Source organism: Anopheles merus, chromosome 2L, assembly GCF_017562075.2.
Source record: "Anopheles merus strain MAF chromosome 2L, AmerM5.1, whole genome shotgun sequence".
Taxonomy (NCBI): domain Eukaryota; kingdom Metazoa; phylum Arthropoda; class Insecta; order Diptera; family Culicidae; genus Anopheles; species Anopheles merus.
This window is the reverse complement of record NC_054083.1, coordinates 41,093,157-41,114,476: the sequence shown is the minus strand read 5'-3', so window position 1 is coordinate 41,114,476 and position 21,320 is coordinate 41,093,157. Positions and strand designations below refer to the sequence as shown.

General features: G+C 44.8%; 3 protein-coding genes and 1 long non-coding RNA gene across 17 annotated transcripts in view; all 4 read left to right on the top strand.

Annotated features, from left to right (window-relative positions):
- Positions 1 to 15,908, top strand: part of LOC121594565 (transmembrane protein 184B) — a 33,408-nt gene extending 17,500 nt beyond the window's left edge. For 8 of the 11 annotated variants that reach the window (XM_041917962.1, XM_041917967.1, XM_041917961.1 and 5 more), the window contains 7 exons: positions 7,129 to 7,294; positions 7,387 to 7,645; positions 8,571 to 8,740; positions 8,899 to 9,065; positions 9,158 to 9,232; positions 9,321 to 9,405; positions 12,692 to 15,908. In XM_041917962.1, the coding sequence (XP_041773896.1) occupies positions 7,129 to 7,294; positions 7,387 to 7,645; positions 8,571 to 8,740; positions 8,899 to 9,065; positions 9,158 to 9,232; positions 9,321 to 9,405; positions 12,692 to 12,999 (1,230 nt within the window). In that variant the 3' untranslated portion in view covers positions 13,000 to 15,908. The other 3 variants (XM_041917971.1, XM_041917970.1, XM_041917972.1) reach the window with 3 other exon arrangements.
- Positions 15,798 to 16,548, top strand: LOC121594569. The gene is made up of 2 exons (XM_041917981.1): positions 15,798 to 15,920; positions 15,994 to 16,548. The coding sequence occupies exons 1-2, from the start codon at positions 15,917 to 15,919 to the stop codon at positions 16,422 to 16,424; spliced, it is 435 nt and encodes a 144-aa protein (XP_041773915.1). The 5' UTR covers positions 15,798 to 15,916; the 3' UTR covers positions 16,425 to 16,548.
- A 794-nt stretch (positions 16,549 to 17,342) lies between these two features.
- Positions 17,343 to 19,405, top strand: LOC121594567 (natterin-4-like). 4 transcript variants are annotated; one of them, XM_041917977.1, is made up of 3 exons: positions 17,343 to 17,527; positions 18,340 to 18,558; positions 18,882 to 19,405. In XM_041917977.1, exons 1-3 carry the CDS (start codon positions 17,518 to 17,520, stop codon positions 19,310 to 19,312), a joined length of 660 nt encoding a protein of 219 aa, XP_041773911.1. In that variant the 5' UTR covers positions 17,343 to 17,517; the 3' UTR covers positions 19,313 to 19,405. The 4 variants fall into 4 exon arrangements, with proteins under 4 accessions (XP_041773911.1, XP_041773909.1, XP_041773910.1 ...); XM_041917975.1 differs by lacking the exon at positions 17,343 to 17,527 and adding an exon at positions 17,602 to 17,956; XM_041917976.1 differs by lacking the exon at positions 17,343 to 17,527 and adding an exon at positions 17,604 to 17,956 and having other exon boundaries at positions 18,340 to 18,519.
- A 1,122-nt stretch (positions 19,406 to 20,527) lies between these two features.
- Positions 20,528 to 21,074, top strand: LOC121594570. The gene is made up of 3 exons (XR_006004995.1): positions 20,528 to 20,618; positions 20,726 to 20,906; positions 20,983 to 21,074. It is a non-coding gene; the product is annotated as an uncharacterized LOC121594570 (long non-coding RNA).
- Positions 21,075 to 21,320: the final 246 nt, after the last annotated feature.

The following is a 21,320-nucleotide window of genomic DNA, read 5'->3' as shown; positions in this document are numbered from 1 at the left end:
AAGAAGGATGAGCAACAAACACGGTACGGAGAATAATATCTGCGTCTTTTATTTTAATAGCATTGCTAAATGATAATTTCGACGAAGTTATCCTTTCTTCTTGTTGACTGTTTGTGTGATAGTTTGTCTTCAAATGGTTCTCAAAGTTTGTTGCTTGAGTGAGTGGACCTTACAGACTATCCAATGTGTCTATCAGGGTTGTAAATCCTTGTGAGGCCCTACATCTTGTTATCTGGAGAACTGAATCACTCCACAGGCCTATATCTAGATGTCTGCCAAACTTGTAGATCCCAGTTCTCAAGTGGATAGTTACTTCTGACATTCAATAAAAGACTGTTCGATATCTAATATCATATCCCTAAGGTCTCAGATCCTCAAAAATCTTTGCTTCTGGAACTCTCAACTCCAATAAGAATTTCTGAACCAAGATAGGGATATATTATCGAGATAATGAAATCTTACTGGCTCTTAAAACCTATGAATATAGTGTAATATATTGCTCCAAAGTTATTTGCAGCTCTAAACCTAACAAAATGCCCGTGACGGGTTCATGCTCCGTATCAGAACAGAATTGAAGGAAAGTTTACCTTTTGATTCTCACATGTGTCTGTGTGCTTAACCACAAAATTGCCTCCCTGTGAAAAGCCTTTACACGTGCGTGAATCATCTACTATCACGTCACATCGAGGTGTGTGTGTTGAGGTGTGATATACCGCGTCACTTACACCCTATGCCATATGCTGCGCTTAACGGCAGTACAGCAGAGAAGTGGCGCTTCGCAATCGATAATATCGATTTGGAGGTTTGGCGTTTACCTCTTTCATCGGTTCGATGTCAATCGTATGACTAATGAAAGTGAAATTTAAACGCCATTAACAAAAAAATAACTCGTTTATCAAACACACCCACCCTACAAAATGAACTCCAAAAGCATTTCGCGCGGACAGCTCTCGACCAGGAGCTTAGAAGAACACTAATTAGTTGGTGCGACGTCAAGAGTATCACATCTCTAATCACTAGATGCAAAAGAACTTTCGAGTAGTAAAGCTCCTCCACAGCTCGAGCCACAGTAATCAAGGCAGCAGCAGCAACGACCAGTCTCATGCCGGTAATTAGACACCGAGCAACTTCCTTGCGGGAGAGTTTGACTCCCTGTCAGTCCCTTGAGCAGTATTGAATTATGAATGAATTATGGCTTACCACCATCCACCGGCCTGTTGTGGTGAGATGCGGGCTACGCGTCATTAATGCGCGATATAGTTAGTTACGGAAGCACGTGGAATACACTCACTCCCATGTTTTTTTTGTGCGCCATGTCAAACCCCGGTCTCTCTGTGTTCCGTCTGCTGGTGTGTTGTCTTTGGTGAGGAAAACAACAGTACATATATCTGGGCCGGTGGCAGCACGCGATAAATCGATCGCTGCTTTAGGTGGTTGTGTTTGGAGGGCCTTACGGCGAGCTTAAAGCCCCACATTACTGTGGAAGGTTTCACTTACCCCGGGTGTAGGATTCTTGGCCCATTTCGTTTCCTACTTGGCGTACGGTCGACTTGAAACCATCAATTAAAGAGAGGCCAATTGAATCGAAGCGTTACAGTTGCGTACAACAGTGTACAATGTATAAGAGGTGTAGTACACCAGGCAGGCATCGTTGTGTGAGTGTGTGGAAATCATGAAAAATATCACCGTATCGTTTGAAATAACCTAAAAAAACGAACACACAAACCCATAGACACAGTTGGAAAGCACTGTTTTGCATTTTGCGGTTATTGCTTAATCGCTATTTCTCTTCCACTTGCAGTGCACGGTGGCTCCCCCTGGAAAGGGTCCTTGTGTTTTAGTGCTTTTCCAATGTTGTACTGAGCGGCGAGTGTGTGTGTGTTTTCAGGGTGTACGTAATCTCTCGTCGTCACCACACCCCTGCATGAAGTAATCGAATGCTGCTGCTGCTGCTAGTCCTTTCACTTTATGAGCGCAAGATGTGTGTTTGCGCCCCGTTTGGGGTTGGGTAGGTTATGTCAAATTGGCGACAGAGAGCAGCCCCCCACGGTGTGAAAAGGTGCGTGTATTTTCCCCCGCTCGATGAATGGCTGTGTTGCTCATCATTGCTGGTCATCTTTCATTTTCACGCCCATTGCTTTCGGACGGACGGAAAGAGGCTTATCTTGCGTATGCAACTTTCGCTTGCTGCGATTTGGCGAATTTAGCAAAGTCATGAGCTGCTGCTGCTGGGGACCTGTGATGTTGTGCAATCTGACACGTTTTTAAGTGCTGGTTGGAAAGTCGCATTGATATCTTTTGATTAGAGAGGAGAAAAGAACCCAAATATCTGATATAGTCGACATACAAGGCACTTTACATGCAAACACCCAGTCCCAGAACGATTTGAGTTCGCTCGGAGACCGTTTGCTTCCTCGCCTTAAAGCGTCCCGCTAAATAAAGGTGAAAAGTCGTCATTTGTTTTACCGTCCTTGAATCCATCGCGGCTCCAGCCCGCACGTCAGAGGCAGTTCACACGCGCGCACCCGTGGCTCTATTCATCGGTACTCTACGGCTTCATTAGCCACCAAGTCATAACTGGTTCGGAAAATAGTTTGACATGTGTAGGTGGGTGCTATTGCGGTGACACCGCACGATTGTTCGACGGGATCTCTCTGTGGTGTCAAATGCTGGTATACAAATCGATGACTGTCAATGAGGTGTTTTTTTGGAGGAGAGTGGTTGGTTGTGTCGCATGCAGTTTGTGTGCGACGCCAACGGGTCCAACTTTCATGCTTCGGTTAGTGTCCCAGTTAGTGGGTCTCCATCGTTTTTATTGCCCGAAATACATCAAACGGTTATAATTCGGGTGAGATTGTGGGTTGGTTTTTAAATATAATTGCGTTCTATTTTGTAAACGCTTTTAAATTGTCGGTGATTATTAGGATGGTGTGTTACGACACATCGCGATGATTCCGATCAAATTCGTATAATTAGAAAACCGAAAATTTCGATTCCATTTCACCACACACTGGATGGTCTAGCAGCTCTGAAACGTAAAGAAAGAAATTTTCTTTTGATAAGGGTACTAATGATAACATCATCCATGTATCGTTATCAGTAACTGCGAGGATCGTTTCAGGGTATTGAATTCTTTAGATACGACCTGTAATGTAAAGAAACCCTTCACAAACGCAACTTCGACTGTCAAAATGAGGCGAGGGCCTAGAAATTACACATCGTTTGATGGTACTTTTTCTTACTGGACCTATAAATCACAAACCTGCATGATGAAAGCGACTTTAAAACACATAAAATTGCTCCCAACTTTGATTGCCCCGTTGCTGTTTGCTGTGGGCAATTTCCCTCACCTCTAATTACGTGCTGCTGATTACTTCGCGTGCAGAGTGGCGTATTCAGGTCACACTATTTTAGTAGGACCCTGTACTATCAACCTTTTCCCTTACATAATGTTTTCCGGGAGAGTAGTAGTAGTTTTCTTTTTCGCTCGATTTTGTGTCCTTCAAGGACCCTTTTTTTAGTACACAGTAGTACACATATTCCGACTGTTGTGTTGTTTTATTCAGCTTAGAGATGAACACATGTATTTGTGTTTCTGAACGATTGTACACTCTTGTGTTCTACTGTAGATTGTACTTTCGTTTTGTGTCTTTTTTGTTGCTCTCTCCTTCCATGTTACTACCATTAACATTTCAAGTGGTCCTTTTCAGGGAAAGCATAAAGCACTTTGCTCCACTCCTATGTCCTTTTTCGGCAAGATTGTACATAGTTTTTTGCAACTTCTATTCAAAAAGATATGCTAATCAGCCCAGCAAAGATATCTCTTTATTAAAAAGTATCTTAAAGAACCTGTTTTTCGTTTAAAGGGGAGGAACAAAAAAAGGAAGATGCATTTGAATGTCAGATTTATGGCGACATAAATATGAATTCGCTCTAACGACCCACGCATAAAGACGTTAAAAGGGATCGGGGCAGGGAAAATAAGACCCCGTAGCCGTGTTTGAAATGGTTTCCACCGAAAGCGTACAATATTTTACGCCACATTTTCTTCTTTTGGGGTTTCAAGGCCCGAAAGGTTTCTCGAAGGCGCGTGATGGAAACCTGTAAATTTATTTAAGTTGCCGTGCAAATATCGAACGCTTTGGGAACGCATTTGCACGTGTGGCATTTGGAAAGGGTTCGAAATTGATGTTTATCCTTTGGCTTTGGCCCCCCAGTGGGGAGAGAGTAAATTCGGTTTGGTGTTGGTTGGTGGGGTTTTACCCGGCGAAAGGAAAAGTGTCTTTTTTATTCGACAACCCTTTGGACACACCTTTGAGGGAACAAATTAAGTGAAGGATAAGCGTGTGACTCTATAAAAAAACGACACATTTTCTATGTGTTGGACAACAGCCAAAAAAAAACAAACAAAGTTGTCCTTAATAGAAAACCTTAAATATTAAATAAAAAGCCTGTCGATTTGGGAGAGCAAAACAAACCCTTGGAGGTTCGTCCGTTTACCAATAAACGGTGGTTAAAGAAAGTACATGCAATGCAGCCCCAACGTTCCCAACAGTCGGGTTGTAAATTGTTTCCCTGTTTTTTTCTTTCTTTCGTAGCCCTTGTTTAGTCCATCGTTCCAGGATTAAGCACCGTACGTGACCGTTAATACGGTTCTACACAACACACAGTGTGTGTGTGTTTTCCATTTTCGGGAAGTGAAAAACGCCTGAACTTTCCAAACAACCTCCCCTTTAGAAGCGGACACCACGTAGTGCGCTAGGAGCAATGGGGTTTTGGTGTGGCGGTGGAGAAAAGAAGGGGAGGAGAGTGTTTTGTGATGATCGCGTGCACCTTTGCCTTTATACACATCGGCACCACCACACACATGCAGCGGGAAAATAAATGGATATTTTTCCACATTTCCATGAGGAGAGATTGCATGTAATAGAGAGAAAAAATGGAAAAAAAACTATACACAAGCTCGACTGATAAATGCTGCTATTATCAAAATATGTGGTGTGTGTGTGTGTGTGTGTTTGTTTGTGTATTGCAGCAATTTATTCAGCGATAAAATATTCATTAACATTTTTCACTTCCTCTATTCACAACTCACTGTGTTTTTAGGTGAGTGGAGTTGGTGAATCTTTTTGAAACTCCATCCAGAACTCGCTCCGGAGATGCTAAAAATATAGAAAAACCCCACCTAGTGTGTACGGTGTCGGTGATGTATCGGGATTACTTAATCGGAATCTTTCATCTTTCGCAAGCGGCGAGCAAGAAGCTGGTGTTGATGCAGATTGTGAGCGCTGGTTTCTTCCAAACGGCCACATTTGTCGGCCAGAAAAGTGCATTTTCCAACCATTGACTTGGCTGCTGTTGCTTCCTTGCTTAACCTATTCGAGGACTGCTCCTCTTTGCTTCCCCTTTGCTCTGGAACATTTCATCATCCGTTGCGGCGTTTCCGGTTGATCGATTTTTTTCTGTGGGTGTTTGCCACCGTGTTTTGCTGCTATTTTTACCAATGTAAACACATTTCGCTTGCCTCCGATTCTGTACGACGAATGTTGTGTGTGTGTGTTTGTGTTTGCAGTTCAATATTTATTTGCTTTCTCTGCTTTGTTGACCGGAGCGGTTTTGAAGTCGTCTGCACGGTGGAGCCTTTTGAAGGGTCTCATTTCTACAGTCAAAATGGCATTCAAACGCAAAATCTAACTATGTTTTGTACGAACGTTACCAAACGATAAATCGTTTCCAAAACTCTCTTATCGTAATAGCCCCCATCGTCTGGTTTGCGTCTACGCTTTCCCGTCAAAACGATGCGATAACGAAGACAAGAATACGTTGTGTGTCTCGCGCGGTCACTGTGAAAACAGAAGGTGAAACACCATATTTTGATCCAAATCTGCCCCCGTGATGGGATGTCACCTCCTTTGAATTTGTGCGTCCAAACGCGCTAAGGATATTAAGTAAACGGGAGGAGGGCGGGTCAGGCCTCAAATAACGGCTCCATCTTCCATTCATCCTTCCATAATCCATCCGCTCTGCGCTCTGCAATGAAGACTAAACATCAAATGACAAAGAGAGAAGATGCCCATTGGATAACACCGTGTGCCCTTTAGACTGATGATGGTCGGTTGATGCGATTTTTGCCTTCGCAGAATGCCGATGTCGTCGTCCCGGTATTATCAACAAAGAGCCTTCAACAAAGAGCCGAGCCGAAGGTTGCGTTGCTTCTTCCCACATAAAATGCCCCCGTAACGAGAGGGGTAGCTTTTCATCAGCCATACGCGGGGCCAGTGGGAAGATTGTATTCCGAAAAGAAAAAAAAAACCCTAAATGCGCTATTTTAAAGCGCGCTACTCCTCTGAAAAGCACGGTGGAAAATTCGGATGTAACAAAAAATATTATTACATTATCCCACCTCGATTAGCGCCCGCTCTCCCGTGTTGCTATTTGTGTCTTGCAAGACACACTTTGAGGATCAAAGAGGGAACCCCGAACCGCAACCGGTTTCGTTAATGGAGAGGTGGGCTTGAATTTTCCCCCCGCATACAGAAGCATACGGTGGCGCACCGAAAATCATGTCATTTTCCTTCGTGTCGTCCATTTTTATACACACGCAGCGGCATCAACATTCTACCTATCTTAGGCACGGTCGGCAACTGGCAACCATCTCAGCCTACTGTGGACAAATATTTGTTTTTCTTGACGCAGAAAGCGGCAGGCTTCCGCTCGGTTTCCATCTAGTGGTCGCATGTTTCACTTGCAGTGTGATGAATGTTTAATCAAGCGCTAGTAGTGAGGGAAGAGTTTGCGCCTGTTGGTTTGGCAAAGTTTGACTGCAGGTCAACGCACACCAGCAAAACAAGTGTCACCCCCCGATGGTCAGTTTGCGCCAATCGGTTGTGTTTCTTTTTTCGGGGTGCGGCAGCCACCGTTGGGAATAAGGATTTAGGGAGGTGTGGTCACGGAAAGCAATAATAAAATTAGTGTTGTTTTCCCCTGCAGAAGTAAGTTCGGCTAACGGTGAGACGATGGTGACTGTAGATTGTTAAATAGTTGAAAAATAATACTAAATGTGTTTTTTTTATAATGTGTTATATGTATCAAGCAATAACGAATCATCTATTCCTATCCCCCGCCCAGATCTATCAGCACCTGCGATGGTACACGAACCCACAGGAACAGCGATGGATCGTCCGAATACTGTTCATCGTGCCGATCTATGCCACGTACTCCTGGGTCAGCTTACTGTTCTTCAACTCGGAAAGCGTTTACGTATACTTCTTCACCGTGCGCGATTGCTACGAAGGTAAGGTGGTACCACCATCTCCATTTAAAGTGCCCAAACCCTTGCTTCAAACCACAACACATACACACACACTTACCACATTCTCTTTGCAGCGTTCGTAATCTACAACTTCCTTTCGCTGTGTTACGAGTACCTGGGCGGCGAGGGCAACATTATGTCGGAGATCCGCGGCAAGCCGATCAAATCGTCCTGCCTGTACGGTACGTGCTGCCTGGCGGGCAAAACCTACACGATCGGATTCCTGCGCTTCTGCAAGCAGGCGACGCTGCAGTTCTGCCTGGTCAAGCCACTGATGGCGTTCATCATCATCTTCCTGCAGGCGTTCAACCACTACCACGATGGCGATTGGAGGTACGTTGTTGTTGTTGTGGTTGTTGTTGGTCCACACAGGACTGGCGAAGGTCGTGTAGTAAACCTTTTTGGGGAGAGGAAAGTGCCAGGAGCGAGCTGCAAATGGAGAAATGTTATCGATTAGAACACTTTCATGGTCACCACTGGTGGTGCAGTTTTACGGGCGAAGAGTAGGTCACTGCACACAGGTCTCACGTTGAGCGTTTGCATATTGAGTCCCGTGCTTTTGTTAGGTAAACACAGCGTAGAACTCATGTAATGTACTGTGCACGAGAAGCAACGTAAGGGTATTGAGCTATTTTCATAATAATACTTAAGGTGTAACCGTTACTACATATTGTGCAAAATGTGTGGTATTAAAATCGGTGGTAGCGTCTATGTAATGTGTACTTGCAGGGTTTTCCAGGAGTTCTCATTAGCTGTGGGACACTTTATTGATTCTTTCTTTATGGTAAATGAACCTCATGTAATGGGAATTGGACTCTATAGCACCCTTGTTGCACAAATCCAATAGGAATGGAGCTGGTGAAACAGGGTGCCGTAGAGTCCATTTTCCATCATATGAAGTTCATTTCCCATAAGAAAGTGTCAAGGAAGTGTCTCACAACTATGAGAACCCCTGGAAAAACCTGTAAATCAATAACGAACAAATGTGTATGATTGACATGCATCGCATTAGAGCTTTACCTACCATTTTTTTTTTCGATGCTTCAACATTAGATTAAGTCTTCCTAGCGCAAAAGGAAAGTTAGTTGGTTTCCTTTTTGCTATAAATAACAACGAGAACGCAATCCTGTGTGCGTTGCCACCGCCGTTGAGCACCCCATGGAGTGTGGCTGAATTTTCATGGTTTCTTTCTTCTTTCTCTTTCCCGTTTTGCCCCAAACCACGACCACCACACACACACACACAATTCATAACGCAGTGCTGATGGAGGCTACATTTACATCACCGTCATCTACAACATCTCGGTCTCGCTGGCACTGTACGGGCTGTATCTGTTCTACTTCGCCACCCGCGACCTGCTGACGCCCTTCGATCCCGTGCTGAAGTTCTGCACCGTCAAATCCGTTATCTTCCTGTCCTTCTGGCAAGGTAAGTGGTGGCGGTACACTCGAACGCGCCCCCGGAGGGAAAGCACACGAGCCTCCGAGAGGCTCTCGAAAGAGGGCTGGGGGGATGTGGGATGATGTAAAGGCTTTGTATACTGTACCGACAGAAGGACTAATCTCCTCCTTCTCCATCCATTTTAGGCGTGGGACTGGCCATTCTGGAAAAGGCGGAGGTCATTTCGCCGATCGTCGATGCGGGTGGTTCGACCACGTCCGCCGGTACGGTGTCCGCCGGCTATCAGAACTTTTTCATCTGCATCGAAATGCTGTTCGCGGCCATCGCGCTGCGGTACGCTTTCCCGTACCAGGTAGGTGCATCGGGAAAGGAAAAGGAGTCTTGAGTCCACACTCGTCGCGCGCGCTCGACACATGCTCATGTATTGTTTCCGTCTTTTTGCAGGTGTACGCCCAAAGCTGCATGACCGATGCGCACGGTCGATCCGTCACGATGCAATCAATTTCAAGCAGTTTAAAGGTATGTGGTGCTGAGAGTGTTGCAGTGCTTGTGAAAGAAACTTTTCCCAGCTCACAAACTCACCTTACTGGTTTGTTTTGCTCCACAGGAAACTATGAACCCGAAAGATATTATGACCGACGCGATACACAACTTCCACCCGCAGTATCAACAGTACACTCAGTACAGCTCAGGTATGGCGTGCGTTTCGCACATTAATCGCTGCCTGTGTTTATTACAGTTGCTCAATCGATGTTCAAAATATATTGTCGTTACATGTTATATGCTCGCTGATTGTGAATGCACGAATGTTGTATCGCTGTTGTTTTATTATTTTTATTATTTTTGCTATATTTTATTTCTCTTTCAACATGTCATCTTATCTTTTTTGCTAGTGCTTTTTTTATTGTTGTTATGTGGCTTTTTTTATGGATGGCTAGTTCTTTCTTTGTTGTTGATGTGATGTAAAACAGATGCATGACAATCTCATTTCGTACCACAACTTTGATTTGATACGAATTTGGTTTTTTAAACTGTAATAGCTAATTGATGTTTTTGAAAAGCTCGATAGAAAACACATACCAACACACATTTCTAAGGTGCCATACAAACACACACATAAAAAACAGAATGTATTAGATCCTCAAAGTCGCTTGGTGATACATTTAGGCACTGGTACAATCAAATCGCTATAAATACACGCCCGGTCACGAATATATCGTTAAAACTGAGAGTGAAGATAAACGAAAAACGGTTTGGAAATTATAATTCCAATAAATCACTTGCAGACTGCCCATCTCCGATCGACCGGAAGCGCAGCGATACGAAGCAATTTCAGGCACCGCAGTACCTGAAAAACTATTACCAGCTGCGCGAGGAAGAACTGCACGTCCTACCGAATGGCCAGCAGCAGCAGCAGCACCATCACCTGCACGGTCTACCATACACGGGCAATCCCTTTTAACTGGCTAAATGTTGTGTTACAGTGTTACTATCTTAGCATAGCAATGATCAATGAGTGTGGCCAACAGTTTCTTCCTTCCTTGGTGCACGGTCCGTCCTGGCACAGTGGTGGCACCTGTTATTTTTCTTTCGCCCTTTGCTCACGCAATCGCGATGCACTGACTAACATTTCGAACGTTCAGCCGTGCGCACGCCGCTGCTTCTGGTGTGTGAGTGTGTGTGTGTGTGCTAATGAAATTCACCGCCAATACACGATTTTGATGGGATTTTCCCAACAGCGAGAATAACACGTGTGAATATCAACCATTTCACTATTGACAAGGAGCTCCTTATCGATGTTGCAACAATGGTGTTGTGCAAATTTGTTAAATTTCCCCCCCTTTTTCCACTTTTCAGAAGTTGTTTCGCAGATGCCTTACGAGAGACTCTAGATCGTTTGTTCCCAACAGAGAGAGGGGAGGAGGGTCGATGATGGAAAGCGTAATCCACTCTTTTTTTATCTTTAGACATTAAAGTAATCTAGTAATACGTGATACACGAGCCAGAAAAGGGAGTGCGGTGGGAAAGCGAGAGTAAGCAACAGTACATACAATTACAAAGGACAACCGGAAGCGGACATTTTTCCGAGACGAAATTATGCACACGATCGGTGAACGGATAGGATTGCTTGAAGTATCCCACACTTACTGTATTGTACTTGAGAAGAGAAGCATTATTTTTATTTACAAACAAAAAAAAAGCAAACTGAAAGGAAACACAACAAAACACACAAAAGGAAAGCGTAGAAGAAGATGAAAACGAAATCAATACACCAGTACCTTTGACGAGTGACTTTAAGCGGAACACAAATTTCAGACACCATTTATTACGGTTCCTTCTTCTTTTTTTGTGAATGTACGTTTTTTTAAATAACGAAAAATGATATTTTTAATCGAGTTTGAATATTTTACCAAAAATGGTACACAGATAACGGTTCATTTTTAACTACTATTTGGCTCAAGACAAGAAGGCGACAAGCAAAGATAATTCGCCCAACATGTAGCGTAGACAGACAGTACTTAAACAGAGAAACATCGATGGGGGTAATATAGAGGATAAGCGCTACACCTTTACGCCACAATGATCGCGCTCTCATGGCTACAGCAGCAGCCGATCAGCGGCAGACATCCGACGATACGTGCCACCAACAGCAGCAAACAACAACAGCAGCAGGATGCAATACACATAACCATTCGCCCGCCCGTGTTGCAATGCACGCGTCGCTTTGTACGCTCTGCATGCAGCTTCCAAGTGCCTTCGTTATTTCGGCTTTTGATTTGCAAATCGGTTGTTGTTGATCAGCAACTAAAATAGAAAAAAAGTATTATATTTTATTCGTTCCCGCTGCTGCTCAATGACTGTAAATAGTAAATGTATAAAATACAAACAACAACAAAAGCATATACCCCACAGGACACACAGACACACTGCTTGTGTGAATGTTGCTGAATGTTTATTAATCTGTGCATCCCACTCCTGCTCGCCCCATGAGAGTACCTGCATGTATCGTTGGCTTGTGCTGTAGAAGAAGCGTTTATCACACTTTCTTTATTTTTGCGATAGAGCAGCAACTTAGTAGCGCGGTGCCTTGTGGTTGTTGTGTGCGTGTGTGTGTTGCGTTTGTGCGGTTTTTTTTAGACTATGCTGTGTACTTGTTTCGAATGCAGAGAGAAATAGAGATTTTATGCTGTGAAAAAGTGAATGTTCCTTCTTCGTGTGGGATCATCCGGAAGTAGAACAAGCAGAACAACAAAAGCCGAATGTGATTTCCCAATCAGACAGGCAGGAGGCAGCAGTCTATTTTAATGGCTTGTGACAGCGAAACAACCAGATAGCGATTTGACTTTTTTTTTCTTATTGGAAATTAAATTTTTCCTTGTGACTGTATTAGAGATCGCTCAAGACTACGGACGACGGATTAGGGATACATAATAACGGCCTGCCACGAAGCGGAATAGGGAAGCGAAGTAGTGTTTAGTACTGGATTGCGGAAGGAAATAGGAAATAGGAGAAAAGCAAGGAACGTACATGATAACAACAACAAAACTACATAATAAATCGTATTTTTTCATGTAGTTATACTATTACGAATCAGTTTATTGGAACGAAAATTTAGAGGACCATAAAGAAAGAAAATTTACACATAACTCTGACAGTGATTAAGGATAGGACTTCCTACTAAGTAGATCGAAGAGCCAGCGACAATATGCATGAGTTTGTGCCTGAAATTGTAAATGATCCCACGGGGTAAGTATGGTTAGTTTGTTCTTTTGTTTGTGGGTGTTTGTTAAATTAAAATATCTTCTTCTTACTGTTCTCAGCAATATGTTGCAATGTTTTTCTCTCTCTCTCTCTCTATTTCAATGCGCTATGTTTGTCTCTATAATATCCAAAACAACATGCTTCGTTTTTGCAACCATTCTTGTGATGTAAAATACTAATCCAACGTGCTGTTTTTCTTCTTCTCTGTCCCTGCAGGCGGTAAAAACCCGCGCGGTATTCGTGTGTCCTCGTACGATCCGGACGATCCGAGCCATCAGCTGACGGGACACGGTCAGCAGGGACACGGTGTCGGTAGCGGTGCAACGACCGGCTCGTACAATGGCAATGGTGCCAGCGGCAACGGTAGCGGTGGACACGGTGGAAGCTACATTGCCCCACCGACGCTTGGCAGCCAGCGGAAGTTTATGCCCGGCGCGAGTGTCGTGCCCCAGAAGGTGTCAACCATCAGTCAGAATTACAATGAGAAAACGATGCTACTGTCCAGCGATGACGAGTATCAGTAAGCCTGACCATACTAGCACCAATGCTGAGCAGGGATATGAGGGTGTTTCATGGTGGCAAACCACCATTGTAGTGCTCTTGTTCGATTAATTTCCCTCCTCCTTCCAGGGTGAGGAGCACAGGAGCTCGTTTCGGTGTTCGGTGCGCGCCTCTTGGTAGTGTCGTTTGCCGCCGTACGTGTGTGTGTGTGTGCACGCCAACATAGAGAGCGAGCGCATGTTCTTTTTTGTAACATTATCGTTAGTGTAACATACACCTGTATTCGTTAATGTCTGCAGCTCTAAATGGCACATGTATCGGTTTTAATTTTAAATGTAATGGCATTTTTCCTTCACCTCTGTAAATGAGATGAGCAAGAAAAAAAAAACGGTACCGGGTTTGGAGGTAAAAACTGAGCAAATCACTTCACGCTTAGCAAACACCCCACTGCGTGTGCATTCAAATCAAAATTCAATAAGCATAGACCTAATCTGCGTACCTAGCACACACCATACATAACTGCTCCATCACAACCAGTACTGAACAAAACGCAGGCAGCAATTGTAGTAGTGGGAACAGTAAAACCAAAAAAAAAAAACAATCTCTTAAGCAGAGGAAATGGCAAGATAATGGGTAAAACAGTACAGCACAGAAGTGGAACAGTTGAAAGGAAACCGAAATACAGTACAATAATCCTGCCATTTTTGTGACACTACAGAACACACTACTGACACACAACCTGTACTTTATCCAGTAAAGGGAAGAGTGACGTGTAAAGGGAGTGCTATTCTCCCCCCTGGTTCTCTAAACGATTCCGTCAAAGTGGCATCAATACTGAAATCTACTGTTCTATACTATAGCGGAGAGGTAAAGCCAAATTCGTAGCGTAAATGTCAATAATTCTTTAAGTGTGTGTTTTTCATTTAAACAAATCATACGGAATTAATGGTTCTCAACGATAGAGCGAGAGAGATAGAGAAAGAATAGTAGGCAAATGCGCGTGGCAACGATGGAGGGAATGATCCGCAAAGCTTTAAGTGAAGGAAACCATTCATTCATCAGCCCATCCATCACCATCACGACCCATCCGTGTATCGTGCAACTTGCAGCATGCTAATCAGGCCAAAACTTTGCGATCTAATCGATGTTTATGTGGTTGTAACTCCCTCTGGCCCTCTGGCGCAGGCAGCAGCGAGGCGCAGGGTGCGTGCTAGCTGTCGGCACTTGCCTCTTAAGAATATCCTCGCTCGCAACTGCTACAGCAGCATGGGCAAAATTGTTGTTAACATATACAAAGGAAATATGGACAGTGTAGTGGAAAATAGAAAAAAAAGCAGGATGCTTTTCGAGTTCATGAGCGAATAAGCAAAAGAGAATTAAATGCAACGGAAAGGAGCGGATAAATACTTTTAAAAGAACCACAACAACCATAAAACAAAAACTAACTGAATGGGGAAAAAAGTACTGGTGTAGAGAAAAAAGCGGGGTGGTCTAGTTAGTGTGCTTTATAATATATACATTATGTATAGTATGCCAAAACAAGAAGGAAATAATGGAAGAAGGGAGTTATGAAAAGTAGAACAAAAGAGATGATAAAAAAATACACAAAACACACAAGCTGTTTCGCCGTCAATATGCAAAATCTGCAAACGGTTAAACATAGAACAGCAAAGATAAGGAGCGATAGTTAGAAGTGGTTAGATGGGCTTGAACTATTCGATCCGTTCAAAAATTGGATTCGTTCAAAAATTCTAGTTCAACTTCCCAATCGGTGATGCAAGGCAAAGAAGAAAAGTTAAAAAGCATTTAATTCTGTGCATGTAAGCAGTGTGTAGCACACCGTGATGATAACATAGGAAGTGGTGGGACAGTTGTAATGGGGAGCAAAACGTATGTAACGGGAACGCGGGGAGTGGTGAAGTGGGTACCAACCGGGCCCGTAAGGAACGAACCTGTGTGCGTGTGTGTGTGTGTAGGTACGTATGGATCGTATGGAAAGCGATTCACACTCTATATATACATGTATTCTTCATTAAACACAAACAAAAGAGAAAAAGCAAACAAAGCAAAACAAAGCTATATCCATATACCAGGGGCATGGGAGATGATGGGGAAACTGGAAAATGCATTACAAAAAGACACTCATACACACACGCGCATTTATAAATCAGTGCTGGTGGTGAGGGACAAGCTGCAGTACGCTCCCGATTTAAAATAAAACGGCCTGAGATGTCACAGGTGGTGGCCACAAGCACACACGGCAGCACGACCCAAGGCTTTGGCTAGGTCAGATATAAAAACAAAGAGTAATAAAACAAACAAACTGAAGATGAACATTTATTGAAAGTGAAACCCGGTGACGAAACTTGCATTCCACTGCGATCCTATCCGAAACGTCCGAAACCACACACACACATACCGTTATCGGAGGAAGTGGACTTAACTGGTTAGTTGGTTGCGTGTACTTGATCATACGGTGATAACCTAGCTTCCTTGCTCTTAAAAGAGAGACCAGTCTAATGAATCAGAAAATCAGGTGGAAATGTTACTAAAACATACACAAACACCGGGTAACACAGCACCTGAAGCAATTCCACCGTAGGCTTCCTTGGGCGATAACCTACCGAAGGGTGGGTAAGGAACACACGCACACCTTTCGAGGCTGTAGGACTCAATCAACAGAGCCGATAGAGGTAAGGTTTGTTTAACGACATTGTTCTACACTTACATCGAAGTCAGGCACGTGTGTGTATTGGTTTGCACAACCCCCGTTGGGAGATAAAAACACCCGTATATAAACATGTTTCCATCATTCTCACTTCGACTAACGATCGTTATCGACCGATACTGCCCTGAGTGAGTGTCTGTGCTCTGTGTGCTCTTGCCCGTCCGCTGTTCATACGAAGTGCTTCTCCAGGGCCGAAACAATCCAGAAAAAAAATGGGTAAGAATTAAACCCCTTTACCTCTTAGTGCCTCTTAGTAAACGCAAGCTCTAACTCCTTTTCTCTCTTTCAGCAACCACATGGATCCCGACCAGCGTGCATGGACCGTACCCACCCCACATGGTGCCGGGCGGTGTGGACAGTGACGGTGCGCAGATCTTCGTCGGCCGGGCACACCATGGCGGGGATCTGCTGCCCGCGAAAGTGATTCCGGACAAGACCGCCGCGTACGTTGCGTACGGTGGCCAGGAGACGCTGGTCGAGCACGTGGAGGTGCTGGTCCACAAGCAGCTGATCTGGGATACGGCTTCGTCCGGCCAGGTACCGCTCGGTGCCGTCGTCGGTGGCCACACATCCGATGGGGAGATGCTGTACGTTGGCCGCGCCTACCACGAGGGATCGCAAACGATCGGCAAGGTGCATTGCTCGCACAACTGCATCTACATCCCGTACGGGGGTGCGGAAGTTTCCGTCCCTACGTATGAAGTGCTGTGCGAGCGATAAAACGCAAGTGGAAGGTAATGGGTAACGCTGGGACAGCACATTTTGGAATCTAATTTTTAACACGGCAGTTAATAAGCTACACCACGGACTGACTGAAGGCCACAGGGGTGGTGGTACAAATGAAGCCGCGCTTGTGTAACAGTTTCATTGCAATTTCTACATCCGAATCAGTAGGCGTTGGGCGCGAGATTGTGAGCAGTAGATAAGATTTTCCCGGGCTTATAGATCTTACCCTCCGAGGCACCGTGATTGATCGGTTATCGGATTTGCTTATTTTCGCGCATTGATTGTTGGCTAAATGAAGGGGCTAGGCTAGGCTTCAGGTGTCGAGCGTCGCACCGCTTCCCTTTATCGTTATTCTCTAACGGCTTCTTTGTGCAAAGGTGTGTTGTTATCAGCGATGTGAAGTAGTATCACCTTACCTTTCGTTATCACTCGTGTGTGTGTGTAGAAAGGCCACGCAAACAGATGGTACGAATAGATAGACGAGGTTCGGCTCGATTGTTCTAGATGGTACGGAATATCGTCTTCCGTTTGTTCAAATTGTTTCTGCGGATTGTATTGAAAGAACCTGTTTGTATTCCATTAGAGGGGAGGGCGCTCGAATTTTTGTTTTCTGTAACGGAACAAAAACAAACATGGAGCTGAAGAACAAACATGAGTCACCATGTGTGTCATGTGTGGCTCAAAAATATGCAGAAAAAAACCCAGCATTGTTTCAGAATTTGTATTTCAACCGGAAAGTGCATACGACATGCAGAATACACACAAACAAACAAAAAAACTACCCCGTTGGCTAGAGTGTTGGTGCCATCGATTCTAGGAACAAGAAACACATAGAAATTAAAGCTGATAAACTTATCTCAAATATGATATGACCAACCCATCCAACAAGTAGCAGCACCACTACCACCAACAAGGTTAGTGCTTCTTAGGCAGTTTTAGGCTTGCTAATAAATGGAAGTCGAATGAGCGGGCCCCACTTTACAGTGCATTTGCCCATCAACCGATCTAGGCGGCGTTGATCCAGATAGCAAGCAAGCGGTCTTTAGGAGCTTCATTTTCCATCGTACGACGCATCATCGTCATCATCATGAGCGGAGGTAAGTGATATCATCCGAGTGGTTTTGTTTAGCAAATGCAGCTTTACGCCGGTTCTTCTAGTGAGAGTCCATTCCTGCCTCAAAGCCTCCTCTCCCGGTGGTAAGAAAGCGGAGACAGCTGAGCCAACAGAAACACATCACCAACATATACCACCTTCTTCTACCTTGTATGACAGTGAAGATGATTGTGCTTCTCCAGGGGCAAATTTGTGTTGGCTCGAGTAGACAAAGTTGGTGTAGAAAATGTGCGCTAGCGCTGTGCGGTGGTTTTGAAAGGTGATACGCAATCACGTACGCAAGTGGCCAATCTTGAGGCGCAATGTGTTGTAAACGCGTGAAATAGAACGTGGAAATGCAAAATCTCTGATGTGATGCTATTGGAATTCAATAGGAGTTGGTTTTTGGTTTTTAGTGCATTTCTAGTTTCAAGTGAGACTTTCTGTGTTTTTTTTTTCATTTATATTTCAATCTTTCTGTTGAATCTAAAACAATTTTAATTATTAAACTACCCGTCATTCGTTGTGGTAGCGATTACAGATAAACGGTTCATTTCAACATAGCTTTCCACAGACGTTCAGTTTGATAATCCGTGCTTCCCCTTCCGTATCGTTATCCGTTATCAGTCTTAGTCGGCTCGTAGATAAAGCTATAAATATAGATGATGCGTCGGTGCAACGTACGTGCAACACATCCCGCACATACTCATATACCCCCCTGCATTGATGTTAAAGCAGCGCCTGGCTTCCCTCTGTGTTTTCGCCCCCTTTGGCGGTACCACGCTGACACACGGCTCTTTCGGTTTTACTCTTCAGGTTATCCTCATTACGGCTTCCATCCCGATTACTTGTCTAATCCGGCAGGCTTATCGTATGACCCAACCGAACCGACGGCACCACCACCGCCGTCCGCATTCGATGGTCAACGAAAATCCAGCTCATCGTCCTCCAATTCTTCACGGGCTTCTTGCTCCGCTTTATCGGGAGGTAGCGAGTGTAAGCCACCGGGTTATGGGCTAATATCGAGCGACTTTGGTACGGGGTGATCGGCGGATAAAATGATAAGTTGCGCCTGTTAATAAATTGCATTCCGCTTTACACCGTTGCTCAGTTACTCGTGTGGTGTGGGCTTTCTGGTACACTAACTTTGGATCGGGGTGTCTCTCTCTCTCCCTTACTCGTTTTTAATACAAATCACACTGTTGTTGCGTCATGGATCTTAGCTCGATTGAATGTAATTATTTGTTTAATCCTAACCTCTCTACTTTATCACTTCCCACCAACTAACGTTTATCATTCAACCGTGTGTAACGCTATCATGGCCGTGTCTAAACACTATCTTTATCATCCCTCTTTAGCTGGCTGCTGGCAACACTGCAACGTCAATGGACCGTTCCCGCCGAACATGGTCCGCGCCGGCGTAGATTGCGACGGTGAGGTGATCTACGTGGGGCGTGCCTTTCACGAGGGCGACATGGTGCCGGCCAAGGTGATCCCCACCAAGAACATGGCGTTCGTGTGCCACGGCGGCGAGGAGGTGCTGAAGGAAGACTTCGAAGTGCTGCGCTACGGTGCGTTCGTGTGGGAGTACTCCTCGAACGGTTCCGTGCCGGAAACGGCCATGAAGATTGGCCAGACGATGGACGGGGAGCCGCTGTACATGGGGCGCGCCATCTACAGTGGGTCGCAAACGCCCGGCAAGGTGCATCCGTCGCACGGTTGCTGCTACCTGCCGTTCGATGGGGCTGAGGTAAGCGTCACCGATTACGAGGTGCTGTGCATTCGATAAAGGCACTACTGGCGGCAGTCGGTAGGCTTGTTTGATATGGAAGGTGTGATTTTCGGGTAATAAATGGTAGGAGTAGCAAGCTGTTGACTGTAATTGTTCATGCGGGCTCGTAGTTCACCTTTTGGCATCCGAATTCACAGCTACGGAAAGAGTGAAGAATATAGATTGCATCCAGGAGTAAGTGCGTCATCTAGAGGAGTGTACTGGATGGTTTAATTTGCTTGCGATGATGACCTCAAGATAAGCAATGTGAAGACTTTGGACGAACTTGAACAGCATCCTGAATACAATGTTTCGTCCCTAAAATCATGAGGAAATTCAATAACGGGCTCGATGCCGATAGAAGGATTGATAATCAATGGGACCGAAACAAAAAGGAATTTTCAAGATGATAACAGTAGACAGTCGTAACATCAGCGTCTGTAGTGGGCTCTTCACATCCAGATGCTTTTGAGAACATATGCAATTGGAAATAACAACGCAAATTGTGATGGATCTTTTACGGATATTAATCTGCGGAATCGTTAAAATTTCACATGGGTATGAGGCAAGGTGACGTACTCTCCACATCGCCCTTGAAGGTGTCATTCGAAACCCGGAGCGATTCTCTGCCGGTCTCTCCAATTTCTTGGCTTTGCGGATGACATCGACACCATGGGCAGGACAACAGCGAAGGTGTGAGTACGCCTCTCACCCGACTCAAACGCGAAGCTGCAAGAATTGGATTGAGAATCAATGCGACGAAGACGAAGTACCTGCTTGCCGGAGACTCAGACCATTTGGGAAACAGTGTACAAGTTGACGGTGTCAATCTCTAGGTAGTAAAGGAGTTCTGCTATCTCAGGACGGTCGTTACTTCGGACATCGACATCAGCAGCGAAATTCGGAAATGCATTGTCCAGAGGAATCGTGCTTACTATGGGCTTCACCGACTGCTGAGATCCAGAAGACTTCGAGCCCGCACGAATCTTGTATCATTCGAGAGAAGCATGCAAACGCTCTGGGCGTGTTTGAGCGACGCTTCCTCCAGACCATCTTTGGCGGTGTGTTCGAGCATGAAGCGTGGAGGAGAAGGATGAACCACGAGCTTGCTGAGCTGAGCGGCGAACTGAGCATCTTGACGGTGGCGAATACTCTGGCAGGATACGATGACTGGAGGATGTTATGAGGATGCCGGACTCATGCCTCACCAAGAAGATCCCAATTCGGCATGAGGTGCAGGGGAGCACAGCGAACTCGATGGCTGGATCAGGTTAAGCGAGATCTGTCGGAGATCGGGTATTCTATAAGATTGCTCCTAATGAGGGTAAGTTACCGAACAGTATTCTGGGTATGTTATGAGCAGAAATTGAATATCTCCCTTTGCTGGTTTAATAGCACCCTAACACGCATCTGTTCACTGTTCACTTCTAGACATTCCACCTGTAACGAAGTTGAGAAGAATTGTGTTGTCTGTTTGCGTTTCGAAGCTGCCGGATCCATGTCCGATCAAGAAGATGTCTATCAGCAGATCGTTGGAAGCGAATTATAGAGGAAACTAATGGAACATCTTTAACAGATCCATCAGTATTCTAACTGGAAATGCAAATTCGGGGTAAGTGTACATCAAGCTTCCTGGAAGATGAGCAACCTGAACATACCAAAGCGACTAAAAGTGTGTATTATTATAGGGTTCATTTTTAGTAACTTTAAATTGGATCCTTCGAATGAAACGAACCATAAACGGGATGATCTAGAAGATTGTCACTCTCTTTTCATCAAAAACGCGATATCTTGAAGATTTAAAACATCTTTGAAAATTTGTTCAAAGCATCACGCTCACTGTCTGCAGTTGTCTCAAGCTGTTGGCCATGCTCACAGTGGCGGATCTAACGGTAGGCGGACTAGGCGGTCGCCTGGGGCCCCGCCGATTAAGGGGCCCCGTAGGCCACCATTCTATAGTATGCTGTATGGACAGAGTACTAGCGCCAAGGGCCCCCGGAAGGATGGACGGGTGGATGCTGGCGAA

Bases quoted from the DNA above. Each gene is read 5' to 3' on its own strand.
- LOC121594567 (XM_041917975.1), top strand. From the start codon at position 17,899: ATGCTATTGGAATTCAATAGGAGTTGGTTTTTGGTTTTTAGTGCATTT. The intron at 17,957-18,339 runs GTGAGACTTTCT...TTTACTCTTCAG, and splicing joins TAGTGCATTTCTAGTTTCAA to GTTATCCTCATTACGGCTTC. The intron at 18,559-18,881 runs GTACGGGGTGAT...ATCCCTCTTTAG, and splicing joins GCTAATATCGAGCGACTTTG to CTGGCTGCTGGCAACACTGC.